Source organism: Sycon ciliatum, chromosome 9 (assembly GCF_964019385.1).
Source record: "Sycon ciliatum chromosome 9, ocSycCili1.1, whole genome shotgun sequence".
Lineage (NCBI taxonomy): Eukaryota > Metazoa > Porifera > Calcarea > Leucosolenida > Sycettidae > Sycon > Sycon ciliatum.
In genome coordinates, this window is record NC_088651.1 from 4,512,533 (window position 1) to 4,536,075 (window position 23,543).

General features: G+C 44.7%; 1 protein-coding gene across 1 annotated transcript in view; it reads right to left on the reverse strand.

Moving 5' to 3' along the window:
* Positions 1–281: 281 nt before the first annotated feature.
* The window catches only part of LOC135825136 (uncharacterized), a 40,710-nt gene continuing 17,448 nt past the window's right edge, over positions 282–23,543 (reverse strand). Inside the window, exons 5-9 of the mRNA XM_065337870.1 lie at positions 20,336–20,403; positions 19,477–19,636; positions 12,605–12,735; positions 11,967–12,201; positions 282–502 (exon numbers count right to left, since the gene is read on the reverse strand). Coding sequence (XP_065193942.1) covers positions 394–502; positions 11,967–12,201; positions 12,605–12,735; positions 19,477–19,636; positions 20,336–20,403 — 703 coding nt within the window. The 3' untranslated portion in view covers positions 282–393. The remainder of the gene's footprint in view (positions 503–11,966; positions 12,202–12,604; positions 12,736–19,476; positions 19,637–20,335; positions 20,404–23,543) is intronic.

The window sequence follows — 23,543 nt, forward strand, 5'->3', positions numbered from 1 at the left end:
TGTTGCTCACAAGGCCAATTTTTGCTTATAAAGCTGCGTGAGGCGTCCTACAAGACTTTCGTAATTTATATTAGCTACGTAGTATAAGTGAATGGTCTTATCGACGATTATTCAGAACTAGTCATAATTATATGCGGGCGATATTAAGCATTCCCACACATCCAAAGCACCAGTCATTACACGTAAACAGCTCTTGGGAGAACATTTTATTATCTTCAAATAAAACCAGTGTATGCATGGATGCATGCCCTTTGTGCTATGCTATCTTCCTATCAGGTTGGCATGACAGCATGCACTTCGCATGCAAGTCAGTGGAAGAGTGTACGCCTGATTTACACTGAACTGAGGGCTTGGCGGACGACTGAGTAGAAACAAAACAACTTCCATTGGTAGCTAAGATCTTTTGTCGTCGTCCAGCTGAGGCTTGATAAATTCAAAGTGGTAGATTGTGTTGTATATACCGGCAAATCTGTTCATAACCTGTCCATTAGTTTTCAACCCTCTGGGAAGTAGAACAGACAAAATTATACATTCGTTTACATAAGGGACGCGGAAGCCATCGCTTTATTACAACAATGCATAATAATAATAACAGGTGGGAAGTCTGAAGAGGAGTTTGAACGGTCTCTGCTGGGATGAAGGGTACACCTTAGCTCAGTGGTTAGAGAATCGCTGGTCTCAAGTGAAGGTCCCTGGTTCGAATTCTGGTGATGACAGCCAATTGTTCCTTCAGACATTTCCCGTTTGTGTATTTCCCTCAAACCAGTGAATATCAGGTGGGCTTAATTATAAACTCTTGTGTTGAGCCAATAATAATAATAATTATGTAAAGAGAAAAGGGCCTACATGTATAAGTGACTAACGGTCCTTATACCTCGCAGTAGATGCTTTACTCTTTAGAGATAATAGGTGGGTCGAGCATTCCAAAAAACACCAAAAACATTTGTTTGTTTTTCGGCTGAGTGTAGCAATGTGTCACTCATATTATACTTTTCGAGCGGTCGCTCTTGTTCTGCGCGAATCTAGAGAACCAGCACGAAGTTGTGAACCGTGAGTGTTCTCTGAATACTTCAGCTATTGTGTCAACACCAGAGTCCCGAATGAGACAGTCATCGAAGTTGAGAAATTCTAAAACTGATAGCCTTGGCAACATCTGCGCCATCGCCTTGCCACCTTCGCCTGTGAATGTGTGGTTGTTCAGATCCACATAACGCAGCGAAGTGTTGGTCGTGAACGATCGTGCAAGAGCGGATATGCCGGACGCATTAATATCATTCTGATAGAGTGACACTTCTTCGAGCGTTCCCAGCTTCTCGAGGCATGCTTTTTGGTTTCATCGTGGTCGTTGGAGTTTTCAAGTGCTCCAGGTTATTCTTGTTTTCACACGCAGCCACAACCACTACAACTCATCATTTCCCCTTGTATTAGTACGTCATCATTTCCCCTTGTAGTAGTACGTCATCATTTCCCCTTGTAGTAGTACGTAACCATTTCCCCTTGTAGTAGTACGTCATAATTTCCCCTTGTAGTAGTACGTCATCATTTCCCCTTGTAGAACGTCATCATTTCCCCTTGTAGTAGTACGTCATCATTTCCCCTTGTAGTAGTACGTAGGAGAGATTGAAAAGAGAGTACCGTGCGCCGTCTATCAAGAGTCAGTAATGTTAAACCTTCACAAGGTCCAGGATTGCTGATGGCAGACTCATAGCCGCCAGTCTTACAAGGTTGCCAGGACCCCGCCCGCCCCCCTTTGAAAACTGCACTAAAAAATAAAACTCTCCCGTACGCATGTGTAATCTTTCACATTGCAAAAAATTATTACAATGGATTAAAATGCAGTAAAACATACACTGGAGAAGAAATCAAGAAATGCATATGTAAAATGAAGATTTTCAAACCCAAACCAAAAAATCAAATATGCCCATCAAGTTTGCATGCGTAACACTATTAATGATGATGGTGTTGTGCCCGTCACACCAACCACCTGACCTCCATGCGGCATGAAAAATACAAAACAGCACTGAGCTCGCAAAACACGTATGTGAGCTGAAGAGCGAGGGAAAGCCGTTGACCACTACATGGAAGGTGCAGGAGAAGAGCCGATCATACAGATGTGAGTCAAAAAATATCTATGTACCGCGGAAAAATTGCACATCCTGACTACACCCAAGAAGCGCCTGCTCAACAAGCGGTCTGAGATCATCTCGAAATGCAGATATGAGAATAAGTTCCGCCTCGAAAATTTCACACCTATCAAATGAACTGACCAAGTATTGTACTGGACTTTTCCTGAGCACCCCAACGTCAATAATTATTATTATTAATAGCACAATCCCTTGGCGTGTTGTTGGCTATGCCACTCTGCTCACGCCTTTACCGTCACCCAAAGACCCCTTAGCCATCTCACTTGCCCATTGCCCACCATCCTCCTGGCACTTCCACCCAAGTGCTAGCTGCACACAGCCTCCCCATCGCCTCTTTCCGCGCTTTCATAGCTCAGACCTGCCTGTTGCCCGCCACCCTCCTGGCACTTTTACTGTCGCGCCTTGGCCCGCGCCAGCTTTCTCCCCATACCTTACACCAGATTTAGCGCTAAATTTGTTTATTCTTGTGGCCCTACGTGTTTAGAAGCATGCTGTTCCGCTGAGTCTGCTATGTACTAAGCTCTGTCTATGACATTGAGCACACTCTGCAGCTCGGGGATCAACAGATATATATATATATATACTCAATCTGCGGACAGCATGCTGTTTCGTTCTTTTTGAACTCATCAGCGCAGCACAGAGAAAATGAGGCCGAACCTGAAAGCAATGGAAATAAAAATTTCCAATCAGGCCCGAACGTACCTTGCCAGAGTGCTCAAACTGACAAGTCAGTGAGCTCTGCATAACGCAAACAGCAAAGGCACTACCCCACGCAAGAGTGCTCAACTGCTACAAGAGCAGGAGCGAAATATATATATATATATATATATTATACATATATATATATATATATGTGCATGTATACACTAGTCAGAACAACAGATGGCTTGATCAGTCACAACTTAAAGTTTCATGCCATCTCAGGCACTCATCAGGTGATATAATCAGGTGATATCAGGTGATATAATTATTACATGTATATAATTATTACAATATTATTATACTCATGTGCGGAGGCACTGTTATATCTCTGCTGATCTATGTGTTGCCCCACGTTTTTTTCACGCGTTTACGCATTTTCGTCTCCCAGGAATTTGTTTACTTGTAGTTGTACATGTATACAGTTTTCACAGCATCCACCTTAAAAAAAGGTTTGATACGGCTGTCATCACGCTACTCGTACAAAGGGTTGCGTTCACGTCCATGCAAGGTGCTTCTGGTCGGTTGCTATGATGATCCATGAAGAAACGAGAGCAGAGGAAGTACGTTACGTATACAGGAAGGGGTACACAACATTTTGGTTGAGCGTGCTTTTCTATCCCCCAATCTTTTTTCCAAAAGACCTTGCAGATGGGTTTGAAATTTCAAATTTATCCTCTATCATGACCGTGTGTGCCTAGTGTATGGGACAGGAACTGTGCCTGGTCCGTGTGAATACCAAGACTATGGCACCTTTAGAATTTTGACCGTAGACGTAGACAAAGGAGGACAAAATGTTACGAGTTATGACTAACTGTCCACCAACGTAACCAGATCTTATACAGTCAGCGAGTGCGACCAAATGGCACAAAACTGACGAAGGAGGACTTAGACATTCGGCGACCTGACACAACATGTTGTCCTCCATTTTACCATAATTTAATATGCTCAACATCCGAGTTTTAGACGTGGACGTTAACATTAATGCTGGCAGTGAATGTAATGTGACGACGGCCTTATGAAGAGAATGCTGAAAATAATTGACCATAGAATACTGATATAACGAGAGGGCTTGGAAGCTCAGGGCCCTGCGCTATGCTTTGTTGCCTAGCTCCTCGTGCATGTTGTTAGAACTGATGGAAATGCTTTTTCCTTTGATTAGCTACATCATTGTATTGCAAAAACATTTCAATGAGATACTGAAGTAACGTCTTCTGCATAGCAATGGGACCGGCGCTGACTCTGCCGATCACGGGCGTTCTGGAGTCGACGGGATGTCTGCCCTGACGTTTCGTGGGACCGGTGCTAACTCTGCCGGTCACGGGCGTTTATCCTCTTCTTATTATTTTACTGACGGCAACTAACATCCATTCTGATTGCATTTACTCGTCTCCCTACTTCGTATTTCTTTCCAGAAAATCTCCCCATACAGCAGGGAGTCGTTTACATAATATGACTCCCTGCTATACATCTACATGGCTGTATATTATACGTTATAATTATGATGCTATCCGCCTACATGCGATTCCCGGGCTGGTCGACAGGCGGCCCAGCCAGCCTGCTAGTGGGATCTCGGCCTCGTACACAAATCCACACAAAATGTTACTGCACTGAATGCATTCCCCCGATACACTTCGCATTCTCTTGATGGTACCGTACTCTTGATGGTACGGGACAGGAACGGAATAGCGCCAGGCATGTCGATGGCACAAACAATCAAAAATATTGTGGCCAGCTGTCTTTGCTGGTACGGTACAGCACGGGACAGATATGGGATAGCGCCAGGCGTGACACAAACAAACAAACAAACAAACACCAAACGAGAGAGCTTGGAAGCTCAGGGCCCTGCGCTATGCTTTGTTGCCTAACTTAGGCTGTACGCACACTACTTGAAAAACCGCATACAAGTGACTTAGGCTGTACTCACACTACTTGAAAAACCGCATACAAGTGACTTACGTGTGAATGTTGCCACGGTGACGGTTGCGAAAATGAAAAAAGCCCTTGAAAGCCTCTTGAAAGGTTTCAGCGGAAACGGAACCCTCTTCTACGAGGTTTTTTGCTTTCAAGCCGTTTGGAAAGCTGTGTGAGGTCAGGAGGCCGGAGTACTATTGTACGTTGAAAGGCTCCAGAATATTTTTCATGCTTTGTTTCCTCGTGGTCGTACTGCTCCTGTACATATACTTGTAGTTTCCTTTTTTTGCCTGCCATTTCTGAATTCTGTGGTGCTTTTTTCCGAGTATTTTCTTTCTTCCAGTAGCTTCCCGTTGTTTTGATTGCCGTTTCTGTCGCATTTCTATTGTACCATTGCTTTTGTACCGACATCATGCCTCGCGTAGTGTTTTCTGACGACTTGGAGAAGAAGCTCATCGAGCTATGGAGAGAAACCTCTTCATCCGTCGACGTCGACGATGTGCTACTTCTTCGCGAGGCATGGCGAATGAACTCGAAGCATGGCGAATGAACTCCACGATCCAAGCAAGATATAACTGTTTCTATTTTTTCTCATGAACTAAAAATTTCAAATAAGTTGATCGAGCGCAAAAAAATTGAAGGAACGCAGCCTCGGGATTTGCAAAACTACCACATGACAATCATGTTTCTCCATGGTAATTTGCTGACAAAAATGTTTCAAGTCGTCACTGGAGTGCAGTGTGCTTGGAAAGGCTTTTTCAAGTACTTTTGTCTAGTTTTGAACGCGACATTCGCGTCAAACTTTCAAGTAGTGTGAGTACAGCCTTAGGCTGTGTTTACATGAAGCGTTTCAACCCGGGTTGAGTTCGACCCGGGTCAGATTTCAACCCGCCATGTGCACAAAATGAATGGCGCGTTTACATGACGCATTGCGCTTGACCCGGGTTGAAATTTCGCCCCGGGTTGATTTCAACCCTCCCCCCCCCCAAGGGGAGGGTTGAAACCCACCCGGGTCAAGAAAATCGTACAAACGTACTTCTCTGCGTATCTCGCGCCAGGTTTGAACGGCACTGCAGATGCAAATTTCGCGCGAACGGATTCACGTGACCATACAGGACTGTAGAAGTGGACTTTTGGCGGCATATCAGTATTTGACTCGGGTCAACTGTCTTCATGTAAACGCTCACCTCTTTTGTCTATCGTACAGACTTTCAACCCGGGCTGAACTCGACCCGGGTTGAAATTTCTCATGTAAACACAGCCTTATGTGTGAATGTTGCCACGGTGACGGTTGCGAAAATGAAAAAAGCCCTTGAAAGCCGCTTGAAAGGTTTCAGCGGAAACGGAACCCTCTTCTACGAGGTTTTTTGCTTTCAAGCCGTTTGGAAAGCTGTGTGAGGTCAGGAGGCCGGAGTACTATTGTACGTTGAAAGGCTCCAGAATAATTTTCATGCTTTGTTTCCTCGTGCGTGGTCGTACTGCTCCTGTACATATACTTGTAGTTTCCTTTTTTGCCTGTCATTTCTGAATTCTGTGGTGTTTTTTTCCGAGTATTTTCCGTCTTCTTCTTTCAGAAGCTTCCCGTTGTTTTGATTGCCGTTTCTGTAGCATTTCTTTTGTACCATTGCTTTTGTACCGACATCATGCCTCGCGTAGTGTTTTCTGACGACTTGGAGAAGAAGCTCATCGAGCTGTGGAGAGAAACCTCTTCATCCGTCGAAGTCGACGATGTGCTACTTCTTCGCGAGGCATGGCGAATGAACTCCACGATCCAAGCAAGATATAACTGTTTCTATTTTTCTCAGGAACTGAAATTTTCAAATAAGTTGATCGAGCGCAAAAAAATTGAAGGAACGCAGCCTCGGGATTTGCAAAACTATCACATGACAATCATGTTTCTCCATGGTAATTTGCTGACAAAAAATGTTTCAAGTCGTCACTGGAGTGCAGTGTGCTTCGAAAGGCTTTTTCAAGTACTTTTGTCTAGTTTTGAACACGACATTCGCGTCAAACTTTCAAGTAGTGTGAGTACAGCCTTAGGCTGTGTTTACATGAAGCGTTTCAACCCGGGTTGAGTTCGACCCGGGTCAGATTTCAACCCGCCATGTGCACAAAGTGAATGGCGCGTTTACATGACGCATTGCGCTTGACCTGGGTTGAAATTTCGCCCCGGGTTGATTTCAACCCTCCCAACAAGGGGAGGGTTGAAATCAACCCGGGTCAAGAAAATCGTACAAACGTACTTCTGTGCGTATCTCGCGCCAGGTTTGAACAGCGCTGCAGATGCAAATTTCGCGCGAAAGGATTCACGTGACTATACGGAACTGTAGAAGTGGACTTTTGGCGGCATATCAGTATTTGACCCGGGTCAGCTGTCTTCATGTAAACGCTCACCTCTTTTGTCTATCGTACAGACTTTCAACCCGGGCTGAACTCGACCCGGGTTGAAATTTCTCATGTAAACACAGCCTTAGGCTGTGTTTTAATACATGAGAAATTTCAACCCGGGTCGAGTTCAGCCCGGGTTGAAAGTCTGTACGACAAACAAAAGAGGTGAGAGTTTACATGAAGACAGTTGACCCGGGTCAAATACTGATATGCCGCCAAAAGTCCACTTCTACAGTCCTGTATGGTCACGTGAATCCGTTCGCGCGAAATTTGCATCTGCAGGGCCGTTCAAACCTGGCGCGAGATACGCACAGAAGTACGTTTGTACGATTTTCTTGACCCGGGTTGATTTCAACCCTCCCCTTGGGGGGAGGGTTGAAATCAACCCGGGGCGAAATTTCAACCCGGGTCAAGCGCAATGCGTCATGTAAACGCGCCATTCACTTTGTGCACATGGCGGGTTGAAATCTGACCCGGGTCGAACTCAACCCGGGTTGAAACGCTTCATGTAAACACAGCCGGCCGCAACCACACTACGTAAAAATCACAGTACAAATTTTCATGCATATCTCGGTACAAGTCGGTACGCAACCACACTACACTTTTCGGTCTGCATAGATGACGTTTTCACGTGACCAGCACGTGACGTTCTCGTACCAAAGCGTGTGCCATGTGCTGGAAAAGACTGGGAAATTCAAAAACAATGCTGATGCTGATGCTATGTACGACGACCAGGCTACAAAAACAAAGTTGTACACAGGAGATGGAGCGCGAAAACGACGAAAACGACAAACGTGGCTTTCTACAGGGGTGCGCTAGTTGCTGAAAACCTACAAAGCGCATTTTGCATTTCACACGCGTCGGCATGACGATTTCTACTGTAATGCCGTTTGTACGTGATTTTGTACCTAGTGTGGTTGCAGCCTTATCGTGCATGTTGTTAGAACTGATGGAAATGCTTTTTCCTTTGATTAGCTACATCATTGTATTGCAAAAACGTTTCAATGAGATACTGAAGTAACGTCTTCTGCATAGTTACGGGACCGGCGCTGACTCTGCCGATCACGGGCGTTCTAGAGTCGACGGGATGTTTGTTTGTTTGTTTCTTTTATTTGAATTCGTTTAGAGCACAGGCAATTCTGCCTTCTCACCAGAGGAAAAACCTCCGGTTCCTGCTAAGAACGAATATAATATTATGAGAGAAGGAAATATTAAAAAGAATCATAACATGATAATTCCAAAGCACAAAGTTTGTATATAATTCGTCTGTCCTGACGTTTCCTGGGACTGGCGCTGACTCTGCCGATCACGGACGTTCTTCTTCTTCTTCTTATTATTATACTGACGGCAACTAACATCCATTCTGATTGCATTTACTCGTCTCCCTACTCCGTATTTCTTTCCAGAAAATCTCCCCATACAGCAGGGAGTCGTTTACATAATATGACTCCCTGCTATACATCTACATGACCTTATATAAGTTATAATAATTATGCTATCGGCCTACATGCGATTCCCGGGCTGGTCGACAGGCGGCCCAGCCAGCCTGCTAGTGGGATCTCGGCCTCGCACACATATCCAAACAAAATGTTACTGCACTGAATGCATTCCCCCGATACACTTCGCATATATACTCATTCTCTTGTTGGTACTGTACCCTTGATGGTACGGGACAGGTACGGGATAGCGCCAGGCATTTCGATGGCACACACAAACAAAAATATTGGGGCCAGCTGTCTTTGCTAGTACGGTACAGTACGGGACAGATACGGGATAGCGCCAGGCGTGACACAAACAAACAAACAAACAAACAAACAAACAAACAAACAAACGAGAGAGCTTGGAAGCTCAGGGCCCTACGCTATGCTTTTTTGCTTGCTCATCATGCATGTGACGTGCCAAAGCCGTGTGAACCCTGGCTGGCGCCAAACGATACTGAAGTAACGTCTTTTGCACTACTACGGCGTTAATATTTTTTGTATATTTTTAATTTTTAATTTTTTTTGTTACGTTTCCTGTGAACGCGTTAACGGTAGGCATATGCGGATAATGCCGGCAGAAAAATTGGCAAATTCGGTACTTTTTTGGTAAGTTTCCTGCATGTTTGGTATGTGGATAAAGAAATGGAGCAGAATTCGAGGAATTGCCCGCCATAGGTTTGTATGGTTCTGCCAACTTCACTGCTTTTCGAGCAGAATCTGCCACCTTTTCGAGCATTATACGCACACCCCTAGTGACCGGCGCTGACTCTGCCGATCACGGGCATTCTGGAGTCGACGCGATGTCTGTCCTGCCGTTTCCTGTGACCGGGGCTGACTCTGCCGATCACGAATGTTCTGGAGTCGACGGGATCTCTCTTCCGACGTTTCCTGTTACCGGCGCTGACTCTGCCGATCACGGACGTTCTGGAGTCGACGGGATCTCTCTTCCGACGTTTCCTGTGACTGGCGCTGACTCGCCCGTTCAGGATTATTTTGGAGACGACCGAATCTCTCTTCCAAAGGTCGTTTTAGCTGACGCATCATGTCACATATTCGGCAACTAACGTCCATTCTAATTGCATTTCTTCATCTCCCTACTTCGTATTTCTTTCAAGAAAATCTCCCTAGACAGCACGGAGTCGTTTACATAATACGACTCCCTGCTATTATACATCTATAATATACGTTATAATTATTATGCTATCGGCCTACATGCAATTCCCGGGCTGGTCGACAGGCGGCCCAGCCAGCCTGCTAGTGGGATCTCGGCCTCGCACACAAATCAACACAAAATGTTACTGCACTGAATGCAATCCCCCGATACACTCCGCATATATACTCATTCTCTTGATTGTACCGTATTCTTGATGGTACGGGACAGGTACGGGATAGCGCCAGGCATGCCGATGGCACAAACAAACCAAAATAATATTGTGGCCAGCTGTCTTGGCTGGTACGGTACGGTACGGGACAGATACGGGATAGCGCCAGGCGTGACACAAACAAACAAACAAACAAACAAACAAACAAACACCAAACGAGAGAGCTTGGAAGCTCAGGGCCCTACGCTATGCTTTTATGCTTTTTTGCCTAGCTCATCGTACATGTTATAAGAACTGATGGAATTGTCTTTTTCCGTTCATTGGCCACATCACTGTATTGCAAAAACGTTTCAATCGGTTTGAATATTATGAGTTAGGCAAAAGTATTTGCAGAATTTATTGCGGATTGTTGTTTCTCTGATAATCATCTACTTTTGTTTTGCTCCTTCTTTAATTTTTATCTCCTTATATTGTAAATCAACAAATTTTGGCCGATGAGAAATTGAAACCTCTCGATTAGAGAGGTTAAGATGCACGTATTTCCGACGTGACGCGCAGTTTCACGTCAAATTTGAAATCGATCGGTATTTTTGCTCTCACATGCATCCATTGCTCAATCATGCATCATTTGCCTATATGACAAACGTTGGCCTGCGATTTACTTTGTCCGGTTGGTACCAAGCGGCGAAATCAGCGAAATTAAATCGCCAGCGAACATTAGTTGATTTTAATACAGGAATCGGATTTTCTGGCCTTTTTGTAGTAATACATCTACATTGACCTGTTGAGCCAATGACGACGCCGAATGCATGGTTGCCTGAGGAGCACATTACATAACTTTACAGTCTCCTAAAATACGTATCCTGTCCGACGGCAAAAGAGGCTGCAGATTTAGTTTTTCTGCGCGTCGACGGGATGTCTGCGACGCGAAAGTTCAGCTCGCGTTATTTGGCTCGCACGTCGAAAAAATCAACGCGAGTGACCTGCTGCTCACGTCGAAATTTGGACATTACATAACTTTACAGTCTCCTATATAAATACGTATCCTGTTCGACGGCAAAAGAGGCTGCAGATTTTGTTTTTCTGCGCGTCGACGGGATGTCTGTCCTGACGTTTACTGGGACCGGCGCTGACTCTGCCGATCACGGCGTTCTGGACTCGACGGGATGTCTGTCCTGACGTTTCCTGGGACCGGCTTAGACTCTGCCGATCACGGGCGTTCTGGACTCAACGGGATGTCTGTCCTGACGTTGCCTGGTACCGCCGGACTCTACCGACCACGGGCGTTCTGGAGTCGACGGGATCTCTCTTCCGACGTTTCCTGTGACCGGCACTGAATCGCTCGTTCACGCTTATTTTGGAGACGACGGGATCTCTCTTCCAAAGTATGTTTATGCTGACGCATCCTATCACCTTATCGGCGTCTATTCTAATTTAATTCCCTCCTCGTCTCCCTATTTCTTTCCAAATCCCACTCTACATCAGGGAGTCGTATGCATAATACGACGAATATTGGTACGGTACGGGACAGATACAGGAGCCCGCAAATATTGTGGACAGCTGTTATGTACAATCCTGTAGAGCCTTTGTAGTCACAGATACGGGACAGATACGGGACAGAGACGGGATAGCGCCAGGCGTGACACAAACAAACAAACAAACACACAAACAAACAAATACCAAATTAAAGCTGTGTGGACCCTGGCTAGCGCCAGACGTTACTGAAGTAACGTCTTCTGCATAGCTACGGGAATTAAAGCTGTGTGGACCCTGGCTAGCGCCAGACGTTACTGAAGTAACGTCTTCTGCATAGCTACGGGAATAAATAAACAAACAAATAAACAAACAAACAAACAAACACCAAATTAAATCTGTGTGTACCCTGGCTAGCGCCAGACGTTACTGAAGTAACGTCTTCTGCATAGCTACGGGAATTAAAGCTGTGTGGACCCTGGCTAGCGCCAGACGTTACTGAAGTAACGTCTTCTGCATAGCTACGGGAATAATACTATACTTACTCTTCGATTAGGTATCGAATCACGCAATGGCTCCTCCCAGTATAGGCTTTAGAAATTCGGTCCACAATGTCTTCATTGAGCTTACGGCAATTGGTATAAGGTCCAGTCAGTTCAGGAAGTATATCTCGCACTTCATCATAGGCGTCAATATATAATTGCGTTAGTTTGACTTGCTCTATGTTTAGCCGTTCGTTCGGATCAACGCAAAATGTATGCCTGAAAAAGTGTCTAGCATCTGTGGTCAGAAGAATGGGAAGATACAAAATTGCGCGAAAAATGTACATGGTCAAACAGACCCCAAATCTACGATGCTTGAAACGAATATCATCGCTGTGGATGTTCGGCTCGGACTAACGAGCGACACTGCGCAGATGCCTGTTCACACTATACAGTTGCTGATCGCCCGGCAGGTAAAGTCAATTTTCCTAGTAGCTACCAGGTCATTATTATAGTATGAAACAGATGGTGTAGAAAGACTGCTATTTAAAAGATCGCAAATCAAGCAATGTGGCGATTGCACCCAGAAAATACATTAGCTACTTCTTGGTGTTTCTGCCAAACACACACACATTGTCTTTCATTTTCTTTCATTTCTTTCACCTTTTTGATGAGAATAAAAGCCATGTTATAAAGCTTACCAGCAGATAAACCTCGCCAATCCTGACGTGTTCGATCTATACCAGCCTTAGTATGTAATACCTGGGTCAATGGGTTGGGTTTGTTATGAAAAGGAAGATCGGCGGTAAAGAGAATATATGCAACGAATGCTCTGGAAAATACACACAGGAAGATAAGAGATATGCAAGTTGAGGGCATTGAAAAGGGAAACGTTCGAAGCGAAAATTGACTGTCACCATCGGCACTCTGATGTGTATCTATATTCAGGCTGCGTTTACACGACAACGATTGAAAACGATTTGCGTTTACACGACAACGATTGAAAACGATTTGCGTTTACACGACAACGATTGAAAACGATTTGCGTTTACACGACAACGATTGAAAACGATTTGCGTTTACACGACAACGATTGAAAACGATGTGCGTTTACACGACAACGATTGAAAACGATTTGCGTTTATACGACAACGAAATACGACCTTAAAGGAACGAAATCGCTGCGTTTACTACTATCGTTTACACGACAACGCCCGAAAACGATACTTAAACGGAACGCAATGGAAACGCACTTCAAAGTGTTTTGAAACGTTTTCAAAACATTTTCAAAACGTTTCCGTTCTCGTGTAAACGGTGAAAACAGTGAAAACGATTGGAAACGGAGCGCGGTCAGGGAAACCATTCCGTGCTGGAGTATATTTCGCGGGAAATACCCAATCCTTGCAACCACCAGCACGTACCAACTCCAATTAACGTGTTACTTCCCGCCCTTGTGCAAAGCCACCACGTGCTAACTCCACTCCTCTCCAGCCTGACCGCCCGTTTTCCGCTTTCGTGTAAACGGTTCAAAACGATTTGCCGTTCTCGTGTAAACGGTTTGAAAACGATTCGAGGCCAGCCCGGTTTCGTTCTGTTTCGTTTCATTTCGCCTCCGTGTAAACGCAGCCAGAGAACGGGTTGAAAACGATTCGAGGCCAGCCCGTTTTCGTTCCGTTCCGTTTCGTTTCATTTCGTCTCCGTGTAAACGCAGCCTCACCGTTTACACGAGACCGGCAAATCGTTTTGAACCGTTTACACGAAAACGGAAAACGGGTCGTATTTCGTTGTCGTGTAAACGCAAATCGTTTTCAATCATTGTGGTGTAAACGCAGCCTAAGTCATTCTGTCATATGTGTATTGCATGCACGCAGATATACACACCGCCAGAGCACGCTGAAAGGGTGCTTAGCGTAAAATTTTGGAAGTTGGGTTTTAGTGCATGTACCATATACCTGCAGCTTCATCATTCTTTTAAAAATTTGTCAAAACTCCCAGTAATACATGTGACAAAGTTACAAAGTTACAAGCATTTGTGTAGGTTGCGGTCTGGCAGTCGCAAACACAAAAGTACGCTTGCCACGCTAGTTGCAACAGACGTAACGGAGAATCATTCTGGACAGAATTTTGTCATAGTTTGCACATAGTTTTCCAGCTAGCACCAAAGAGCCATGTAAGCATCAGGAAAGAAACATCTCTAGATCAACACTTCACACAATTTGTGGTGTTTACGACATTATTAGTGAGGACTGGCTAGTCATGGCCAGAATATCAATGTGCCGCAAAAGGCAAATCCAGCAATGCATGATACACATGCAGTGGTGGTACACAGTCAGTAAATCACATGTAGTATAAAGAGAAAAAGGGAGATTAAATTTCAGAGAGAAAATCTGATTAATTGGGAGAGAAAATCGAAGTTCACAGTGGTGGTGGTGCTGACAAACTTCATCCTGCCACTGATCAGCTACATAGAGGCGGATTTCGTGACGGCGCTGGATGTGGTGGAGCCGATTTTCGCGATATTTTGGTCGGACCTGTCCTTTCCTCGCTTCTCTCGGCATGCAGTGTCAAACCATTCTCGTTTCAGTTCGTCTCGATCTTGTGCTTTTACGATCGTGCATACTCCAGTGGAAATAGTTTGCTTTATTATTTGCACTGGGAATTGCACCGCAACACTGAACAGTTACTGCCAGCCCTCGGCAACGGCTTGCCTTTCACTGTGCCTTGTAGAATTGGTCCACCGAAGGAGAAGGCGAAAGGCAACCTGTGCTAGTCCCAGGAACTTCATGTCATGTAGCCGCTCTTCGACCTTATGCTGATGCTACAATGAGCGATGTTCCACAGGTAAGAAGACAAACAAACGAGTCAGAGCTCGCCAGGCTGGTGACGCCGAGAACATACCACACGGAGCTGATCGGATGGAGGTGAACTGGACCAGAAAATCCGCCAGGCGTTAGTTGAGGACCAGGTTTCCCGAAGTACCAGTTCCTCCATGATGGCGAAACGCGCTGCCACAAGAACTCCAGCGAGAACGAAAGCACAGGAACCAACTCCGCGGGCGAACTGAGGAGAGAACACTGAAATATCTGTGCGCAATGATTTTCTCTTCGACAGCACGCGTTGCTGTTCCGCTGCATGCATGCGTTTTTCTTGTTGTTTGATTTTCACACATAATTTTTGGTGCTGCTTTTGCCCTTTTGGCGTTCTGCGCACTGAGTGGCACTCACTCAAAAATGTCCACTACATCTCATTCTTGGGAGATTCAGATCACCTATGGCTTATTTTTTTCAACTTGGAATTCTCCAGACATTCACCCATGATTTTTGCGATTGCTGCGCCGAAATCTAAGCGAAAACGACCAAACTTTGGCTAATCCGTGCCGTATAACTGGAGGGAAATTTGTGAAATGCTGCGGTAGATCACTGAGTCTGGGGGTTTGAATCAGCACAGCAAATACCAGCTTCGTGGACTTCAGGGTGGACTGGATCAAAGATTTGAGAATAGAGGAGAATAGAGGCCTGTGATTCGTCAGTTGCCATCACGTCACGTGACATCCGCGCAAAGCCGTGCGCGACTCCACGCTTTTGTATTGGACTCTGAGCCCTGAACTTCAAACGCGTTTTTCTGAGTTCAGTGTGCAGTGAGCTAAGCACCCTTTTCGCGTGCGCTGGCTCAATTTATGTATATTGCATGCAAGCACATACACACGCCGGATTAGTTGAGTGTGCTTTTTCTTCCAGTTGGTTTTCTCATGACATGTTTTGTTTCCCTTCCCAAGTCTTCACGAATAAAATTTAGTAACGTATTACTCCAACCAAGGGTCTTGGCTTGAAGCAAGCAATGCTCTAACCAACGAGCTACATGTATGGTGTAGCTGTCATCTAAGCAGAGACCGTTCAACATTCTCTTCAAATCAAAGATAGGAGAAATTTCTTTTAGATTCTAACCTTTGGAACCCAGTTGGAGCCCAGCCGGCTTTGCTGCTTCACCTCACCAAGTCAATTTCGGATCGCAATCTTTAGTCACTTTCTAACATCATTGACACCCTTATGATACATGCAAATTTTAAACTCGGATACTGAGCCAGTAATAGGGCACGAAACTGAAAGGCCACTGAGACATTCAGCGACCTCCGGCATCGTCTTGTAACAGTCGGCATTCTTTGGTACCGTGGGACTTAGCTTGTGCACATTTCCCCTATGCTCACCTTCACCTCTTCTGTCCTACGTAACCATGAACCTTACAAGTTGGAAGGCTGTTGGTTTGCTCACTGGAGATGTGTTAGAGCTAGGTCTCGGGTTGCTGAATCTCTCAGTAGCCTGTCAGTTTTGTGCCCTATTAGCGCACTTTCTGACCGCTTAACATATTGTTACAGTCGTGAATTGTTGCTGCATAACTCGTTCTCATGTGTTTCTTCTCTTCTTTATATGATACATGGCCCCACGTGTTGCTCTTGGCTGGTAGCCCGATGGGTGCCAATCCCCGGGCTACGGCCGAGTGCTGATGCAATAATACGACCACCACGAAAGGTAGTGAAAAACAACGTTATGGTTCGAAGTCTCATTGGCCTTTGTTGCAGCATTCTTCAGTTGCAACTTGCAATGACGGATCGAATAATCTTTCTCATAGACAATTAAAGAGTTTTTGGACCCTGGCTAGCGCCTGAAGTCTTTTGCATAGTTACGGGAATTAAAATGCTGTTTCAACGACACTTCATCGATTGAACAGGCGGCGCAGATACTAACTTTTCATAGCAATCAGGAGAATCAGCGAATCGGACATTTGATGTAGTAAAGAACAATAATAAAATACGGATAGGCATATACACAGAGTACCGGTGTGGTCATTATAAACAGATGTGTATTGGTGCGATCTTAGTGAAAGCGTGTTTTCCAGGTCTTTCAAAGAACAAATGTGTTCTTATAGAGCAAAAGACGCAGCCCCTACAAGTTTTTTTCATTTCGCTGACCCTCGCAGTTCCATCTGTTGTTTAGGGTACGTGTTTTTGGCCGTGAGAATGAGCCTCAGGTCTACAGAGCCATCATTGCCCCACCACCATTGCTTCGTCTCGTTGCAGCCCTTACTCAGTAGGTTTTGCGTTTGCCCTAGTTTCAGAACCATTGTGTTCCATTATTATTATTATTATTATTATTATTATTATTATTATTATTATTATTATTATTATTCAAACAGTAGTTTGGAGGCGGTGGGAAAAACAGTTTCGTAATACGTATTCGCATGCAACGACGCAAATCCACACAATTCAGTAGACACTTTTTCTATCAAACGTTTTCTTTCCCTTCTCTTCAGGATAGTACAGGGAATGTTGGAAATTAGAAAAACACATAACTATATAGAGAGTGAAAGAAAGAAAAAGTCAACACTTCAACATAGGTGTTAAAAATGATTAAAGTGTTAAAAACTCAAAAACAAACAGCTGCAAGTTGTAGACAAACACGTTGAACACATCAGGGAACACTTGTCACACTTTCACGAGGTGTGACACCAAACAACTGCAACGATAACACATTCTCCTTCTGTACACATAGTTCTGGATCTAGTTTACGAATATACAGAGCTTCTAACACAGCAAGATGTAACTTAGACCTTCCACGAGTCAAAATCGAAAAGATATCATCACTATACAACTTACGACAACTAGCACTGCCCGACAAATGACGCTTGATGGACGATGTCCGATCACTTAGCTCTGTCACCTTCGACGCCTGCCGTTGTTCTCTTCCGTTAGGCTTGTTTGGTTGGTTGTTCCGGTCCACACCTCCAACGTCCGTTGATTTCATGTCCGTTTTTGTTGATTTCATGGCCGTTTTCGTGTCACTTCTTGGTCTTCCTCGTTTCCTCTTGTTGATCGTTGTTGTCACTTCCATTATCGACGTATTCAGATCCCCAGTACTCCGTCTCTTCACCTTGCTTCTGGTAACTCTTCCGGTGTCTATGAGCTCCAGTGTCACATTGGGTGGTTTTCGAGACGGTCTCCCTCGCTTCCTCACGCTTGTCTGAGATGGGCCAAGCTCCCCGCCCGTCGAGGCGGAGGCGCGCATGCGTACATCTACACTGGACGCAGACAAAGGCGTTCCAGTATCGGACTGCACAGCACATTTTGGAGGACGGCCACGACGAGGACGAGTACCACGAGCGTCAACAGGGACAAGACCTAACGGCACATGTTGACGGATGCGTGCGCCCAGGTGTTTTAGGGTTCTACCTACGTACCGATCTTCACATTCTCGGCACTGCGTCGAAGGTGACAGAGCTAAGTGATCGGACATCGTCCATCAAGCGTCATTTGTCGGGCAGTGCTAGTTGTCGTAAGTTGTATAGTGATGATATCTTTTCGATTTTGACTCGTGGAAGGTCTAAGTTACATCTTGCTGTGTTAGAAGCTCTGTATATTCGTAAACTAGATCCAGAACTATGTGTACAGAAGGAGAATGTGTTATCGTTGCAGTTGTTTGGTGTCACACCTCGTGAAAGTGTGACAAGTGTTCCCTGATGTGTTCAACGTGTTTGTCTACAACTTGCAGCTGTTTGTTTTTGAGTTTTTAACACTTTAATCATTTTTAACACCTATGTTGAAGTGTTGACTTTTTCTTTCTTTCACTCTCTATATAGTTATGTGTTTTTCTAATTTCCAACATTCCCTGTACTATCCTGAAGAGAAGGGAAAGAAAACGTTTGATAGAAAAGTGTCTACTGAATTGTGTGGATTTGCGTCGTTGCATGCGAATACGTATTACGAAATTATTATTATTATTATTATTTGGAAAGGATTGGGAGAACTTCAAATTCAAAGGATCAGTCGGGGAAGTGAACTGCCTGAAAAGAGAAAAAAAACCACCTGGTGGGTCTGGCGTTTTTTTCTCTTTTCAGGCAGTTCACTTCCCCGACTGATCCTTTGAATTATTATTATTATTATTATTATTATTATTATTATTTGTAAGAAAGGTTTGCTCCCCACACCGGAGCTCGCGCTATTCCGCCGACTTTACTTGACACTTGACTGACTCACGACTGCCATCCAGAGCACACGAGAAGTCCATCGAACCTTCGACTCGGCAAACCTGCAAGAAAGCACCACTCCCTGCTCAATACACAGTGTTTCGGGGAATTCACCCCTCATCAGTTGAGCTTGAGTAGGCTGAGGAAGATTGTGGGGAGCAAACCTTTCTTACAAATCATCGCCGAAGTCGCAACCACTACTTCGTATTATTATTATTATTATTATGTAAACTTAGAAAGAGTAAACTTAGAAAAAAAACCCGAGAGAGCTTGAAAGCTCAGCTCCCTACGGTATGCTTGTTTGCCTAGCTCATCCCGAAAGTTATTCAATCTGACGGAAACGTTCTTTCAATACAATGATGTAGCCGATCAGTTTTAATACTGTGACTTTCTGCGACTGGAACCTGGCTAGCGCCAGACGTTACTGAAGTAACGTCTTTTGCATAGCTACGTGAATTAAAGCTGTGTGGACCCTGGCTAGCGCCAGACGTTGCTTGAGTAATGTCTTCTGCATAGCTACGGGAATAAAGTGCAGTTGGTACAGTTCAGTACTTACAATTGGTAGATGTCGCATGGTCTTTTCTGCTTTCCAAAAAAATACATCTCTGGAGCCATATATGCACAGGGATGAAACTTGCACCTCACTTTACGTCGTTCTATGAACTCACCACTAGAGTCGGCCACTCTTTTACCCAACCGAGTTGAAATCCCATAGTCTGAAGAGATAATGGACGGAACACACAGCGGGTTTAGACGAAGGGTTGAAGATGAATACGGAACCTCGACGCCAATGACGGTCCGAGCCAAAGCAAAAGCGTAAAAGCCATGCATCCGAAAAATTAGAAATCTGGCTTCATCCACTCATTGGAGAGCGGTACCCTACATTTATGTACAGTGCAGTTGTAGATACCGTTGACACAACAGTACATTCTGCATTATCCGACCTGTACAATATTTTCTAGCCGCATTTGACGCTACAAGTGCCAGGACAGGGAATACTAAATTCAGTCAGGTTTTACAAATTAAACTGAAACAAGTGTACCCTGGAAGAATGCATGGAGACGTACGTCAAAGAAAGACGCACAGCAGAAAAGGAAAAAAAGGCTAAATGGTAGCGATTCACTGACCGCAAACACCACTTCAAATGCAATACGGTGTAGACCAGACTAAAGTGTTATGGTATCGTGGTATATGTTTCGGGCTCAAACTTTCAGACTTGCTAGATGTTGAATGGTGCATTCCCCCGTAAAAGTTACATGTATTTTTGTTGCTATAGGTTCTGCTGAACCAATTGTTGCAATTGCCTCTGTTTATGGCAGTGAAGGGTCATGGCCATGTCATGGTCTTGTCACGTGGTCTCGTGTTTAAAACTGGACACATACAATATTTTTTGATAAACAAGACTTGTCCCTTACCTACGAATTTTATTCGCTCTTTTCCATTTCTAGTTTGTGTTATCATCACGTTGGTGGGCTTCAAATCCCTGTTAGGCCAAAGAATAATAGAAGAATTAAGACATTGATTCGAAGCAGGCTGGTCCACAAAGCCTGTCGTAACACTAAAACATATAGCGAAGTAACACTGGATTACTGAATTTAATAATCCTAGGGTCCACTGCTATGTTGGATACAGTTTGTGTTTTGCATTTGCCACTCGAATCAAACATGCGAGTTGGATATGAACATACTCACCATTGCCATCCTTCACTCACTTCTTTCGATTCTTTCACACATCACGAAACTGGGCCTCCTACTGAACCCCGACCAAACGCAATAATTATTATTAATCGCCCACTGTAAGACAGCCCCGGTTCCATCTACTTCACTGCCCTCTGTGGCAACTTCCAAGTGTCCCCTTCCCAGTGTCTCCGCTACCCCGGAGTGCTAGTCGACCAGCACCTCGCCTTGAAGGAGCAGGCCGGGAACGTTGTTGCTAATGTCAACCCCAAGCTAGCCGCAGTCCGCAGAATATGACATCACATCACTACCCAGGTACAACGTTCCTTTTACCTAAGCATTATCCAATCCACCATAGAGTACCCTAGCAACTGTAACGTACACATCATATCAGCATCCCTATCGAACACACTCATTCGATGCTTCAAGCGTAGCCTCAGGAGAACATTTGGCTACAAACCATGCCACCCAACAGCTACCATTTGTCACCACCCCAAAATCATTCCTGCCGCCATCCGTTAAAACCTAAAAGCATTTTTCCTTGTCCTTGTCAACGGCTTTAGAATGTTGAAGTTTGCCTAGTTCGTGCTGTCAATGTGTCATGCAAGTGATGTGTTTTTCGTGAACGTTCGAACCTTTTTTCTAATTGTCCGTGCATGTGCAAATGGTTCACCCATGTTGTTTAGTTTTCGACAACGTGGTCCTCGGCTGTAGTTTATCAGTAGAATTGTACTACCATGTACAGTATACTCGTTTTATGTCGCTTTGCCACCAGTGCACTATGTACCGTCAGCTGTCATGAATCCTGTATTCATCCGTTTCCAGTTTTATTAGTTGAAGTAAATAGTTGACATTTCGTGTGTTTTTAGGACTGTGTTATTACATGTACTCCTTTTGCCTATTCTGCAGTTGCAAGCGTGTGTTCACATCATTGGCCTCGCTCGTTCCTCATTTCTTTTGTTCCTTTGGCGTATGCGAAGACTAGCCAAGCTTGCTTGGTGATGTCAACGCGGACAAGCGTATAATACTGTCTATGAGTTGCTGTCTGATGATCGGTTAAAACCGTGAAACTCAGAGTTACAGAAGAAACGCTTTTCATCCCTCTCAAGTGTGTGTAATGTCTATATAATAATTATGTGTGCAAGGCTGCCGCAGCCCTCTACTTGCTTAGCTTTTTGTACTTAGAGCTAACAGCAACCATACGGACGATTTGACCAGGAGACAGTCCGCCTTCGCTTTAGTCCTGCATAATTCTTCATCGAGGTGTAGTTTCAATGCTTTGCCCTAACTTGGCTGCTGACAGGTGGATTTCGCTTGCAGCTGCTACTAGCACTACTAGTACTACCACTGTCTTTCTTGTCGCCTTCTTTTTGAGTGGGCGTATCTCCCATTTACCTTCCAATTTCCACACGACTTTCTTCCTTTTTTGTTTTTGTATTCTTTATTTGTAGGGCTAAATTCTAACAGGCAAAGGCCTAGGGACACTGGACCCATTTGGGTGTAGCAGTTATGAGTGTGAGAGGGGGATGGGAGCGAAGTCGGGGAAGGGGCTTTCTGCGTTTTCTCTCTGTCTCTCTCTTTCCCTTTACTCTCCTCTCTCTTTCCTTCTTCTTCTCTCGCTGTGTGTTTGCTTCTCTGTTTCTCTAATTTGTACGTAGTTGTTACATTCAACCAGGACTAAACCAGTTGATCCCGTATAAAAACAAGCACATCAAAAAGTAACTATTGCATTACTTCTGCACAAAAGGGCAGATTTGATCACCATTGATTTGATTTACATATCTTCACCGTACTATAATGCGTAGATAAAGGTGTACGAGTTGAAAGTGAGTATATTCAGCGGGCTTAAAACTAATCCTATAGGCCCTTGACGTGTCATCAAGAGAAGCAAAAATTCGACTGAGCGTGCTTTAAACTCTGATAAGGCCCTTGGTGGGAACATCGCTGATTGGTCGTTTCCTGGACAACGGGACGTACTTCATTCTAACGAGAGAGCTTGGAAGCTCAGGGCCCTACGCTATGCTTTTTTTGCCTTGATCTGGGACCTGGGATTCGAACACGCACTGTCGCGCGCCCTGCATGCATCCCCCGATACACTTCGCAAACATACTAATTCTTCCAAGTTGTTTAACATTGTGATCGTGCATTTGAAAGCCCTATTTGAATATGCATTGTGGCCAGCCGTCTTTGATGGCACGGTACGGGACGGGATAGGTACGGGACAGGTACGAACGAGGGTAATACGACACCGTCTCCCGTACCTTACCGTACCATCAAACACAGCTGGCCACATAAGGCCCTCTTCAGACTAGGTACAAAACAGCCTATAAGTCACATTTACATAGAAGTTTCCAGGACAACAACAAGAATCTGGCGGGAAGCCTAAGGCCCTCTTCAGACTAGGTACAAAACAGCCTATAAGTCACATTTACATAGAAGTTTCCAGGACAACAACAAGAATCTGGCGGGAAGCCTAAAAAGCTGCCCAATCCTTTCAGGCAGGGTGCCAACCCTTGTACAAGGCAACTTTCCTGCATTTATCGTACTTTCACCAGGCAGTTGTACGAACTTTGTACCCGGGTACGACTGTCCGCTGCTTTCACACATCCCAGGCCCCTTGCGCAATTTCGTAGGGTCAAAGGTTGCCTGTATATTGCATGTAAAATGTGTAGTCTGAAAGCAGGCATGGAAAAATGTTGCCTTTTAGGTTTTATGTGATTTTGTACTGGATTTTCTATGTACGTAGTCTGATGAGGGCCTTAAAAGCTGCCCAATCCTTTCAGGCAGGGTGCCAACCCTTGTACAAGGCAACTTTCCTGCATTTATCGTACTTTCACCAGGCAGTTGTACGAACTTTGTACCCGGCTACGACTGTCCGCTGCTTTTACACATCCCAGGCCCCTTGCGCAATTTCGTAGGGTCAAAGGTTGCCTGTATATTGCATGTA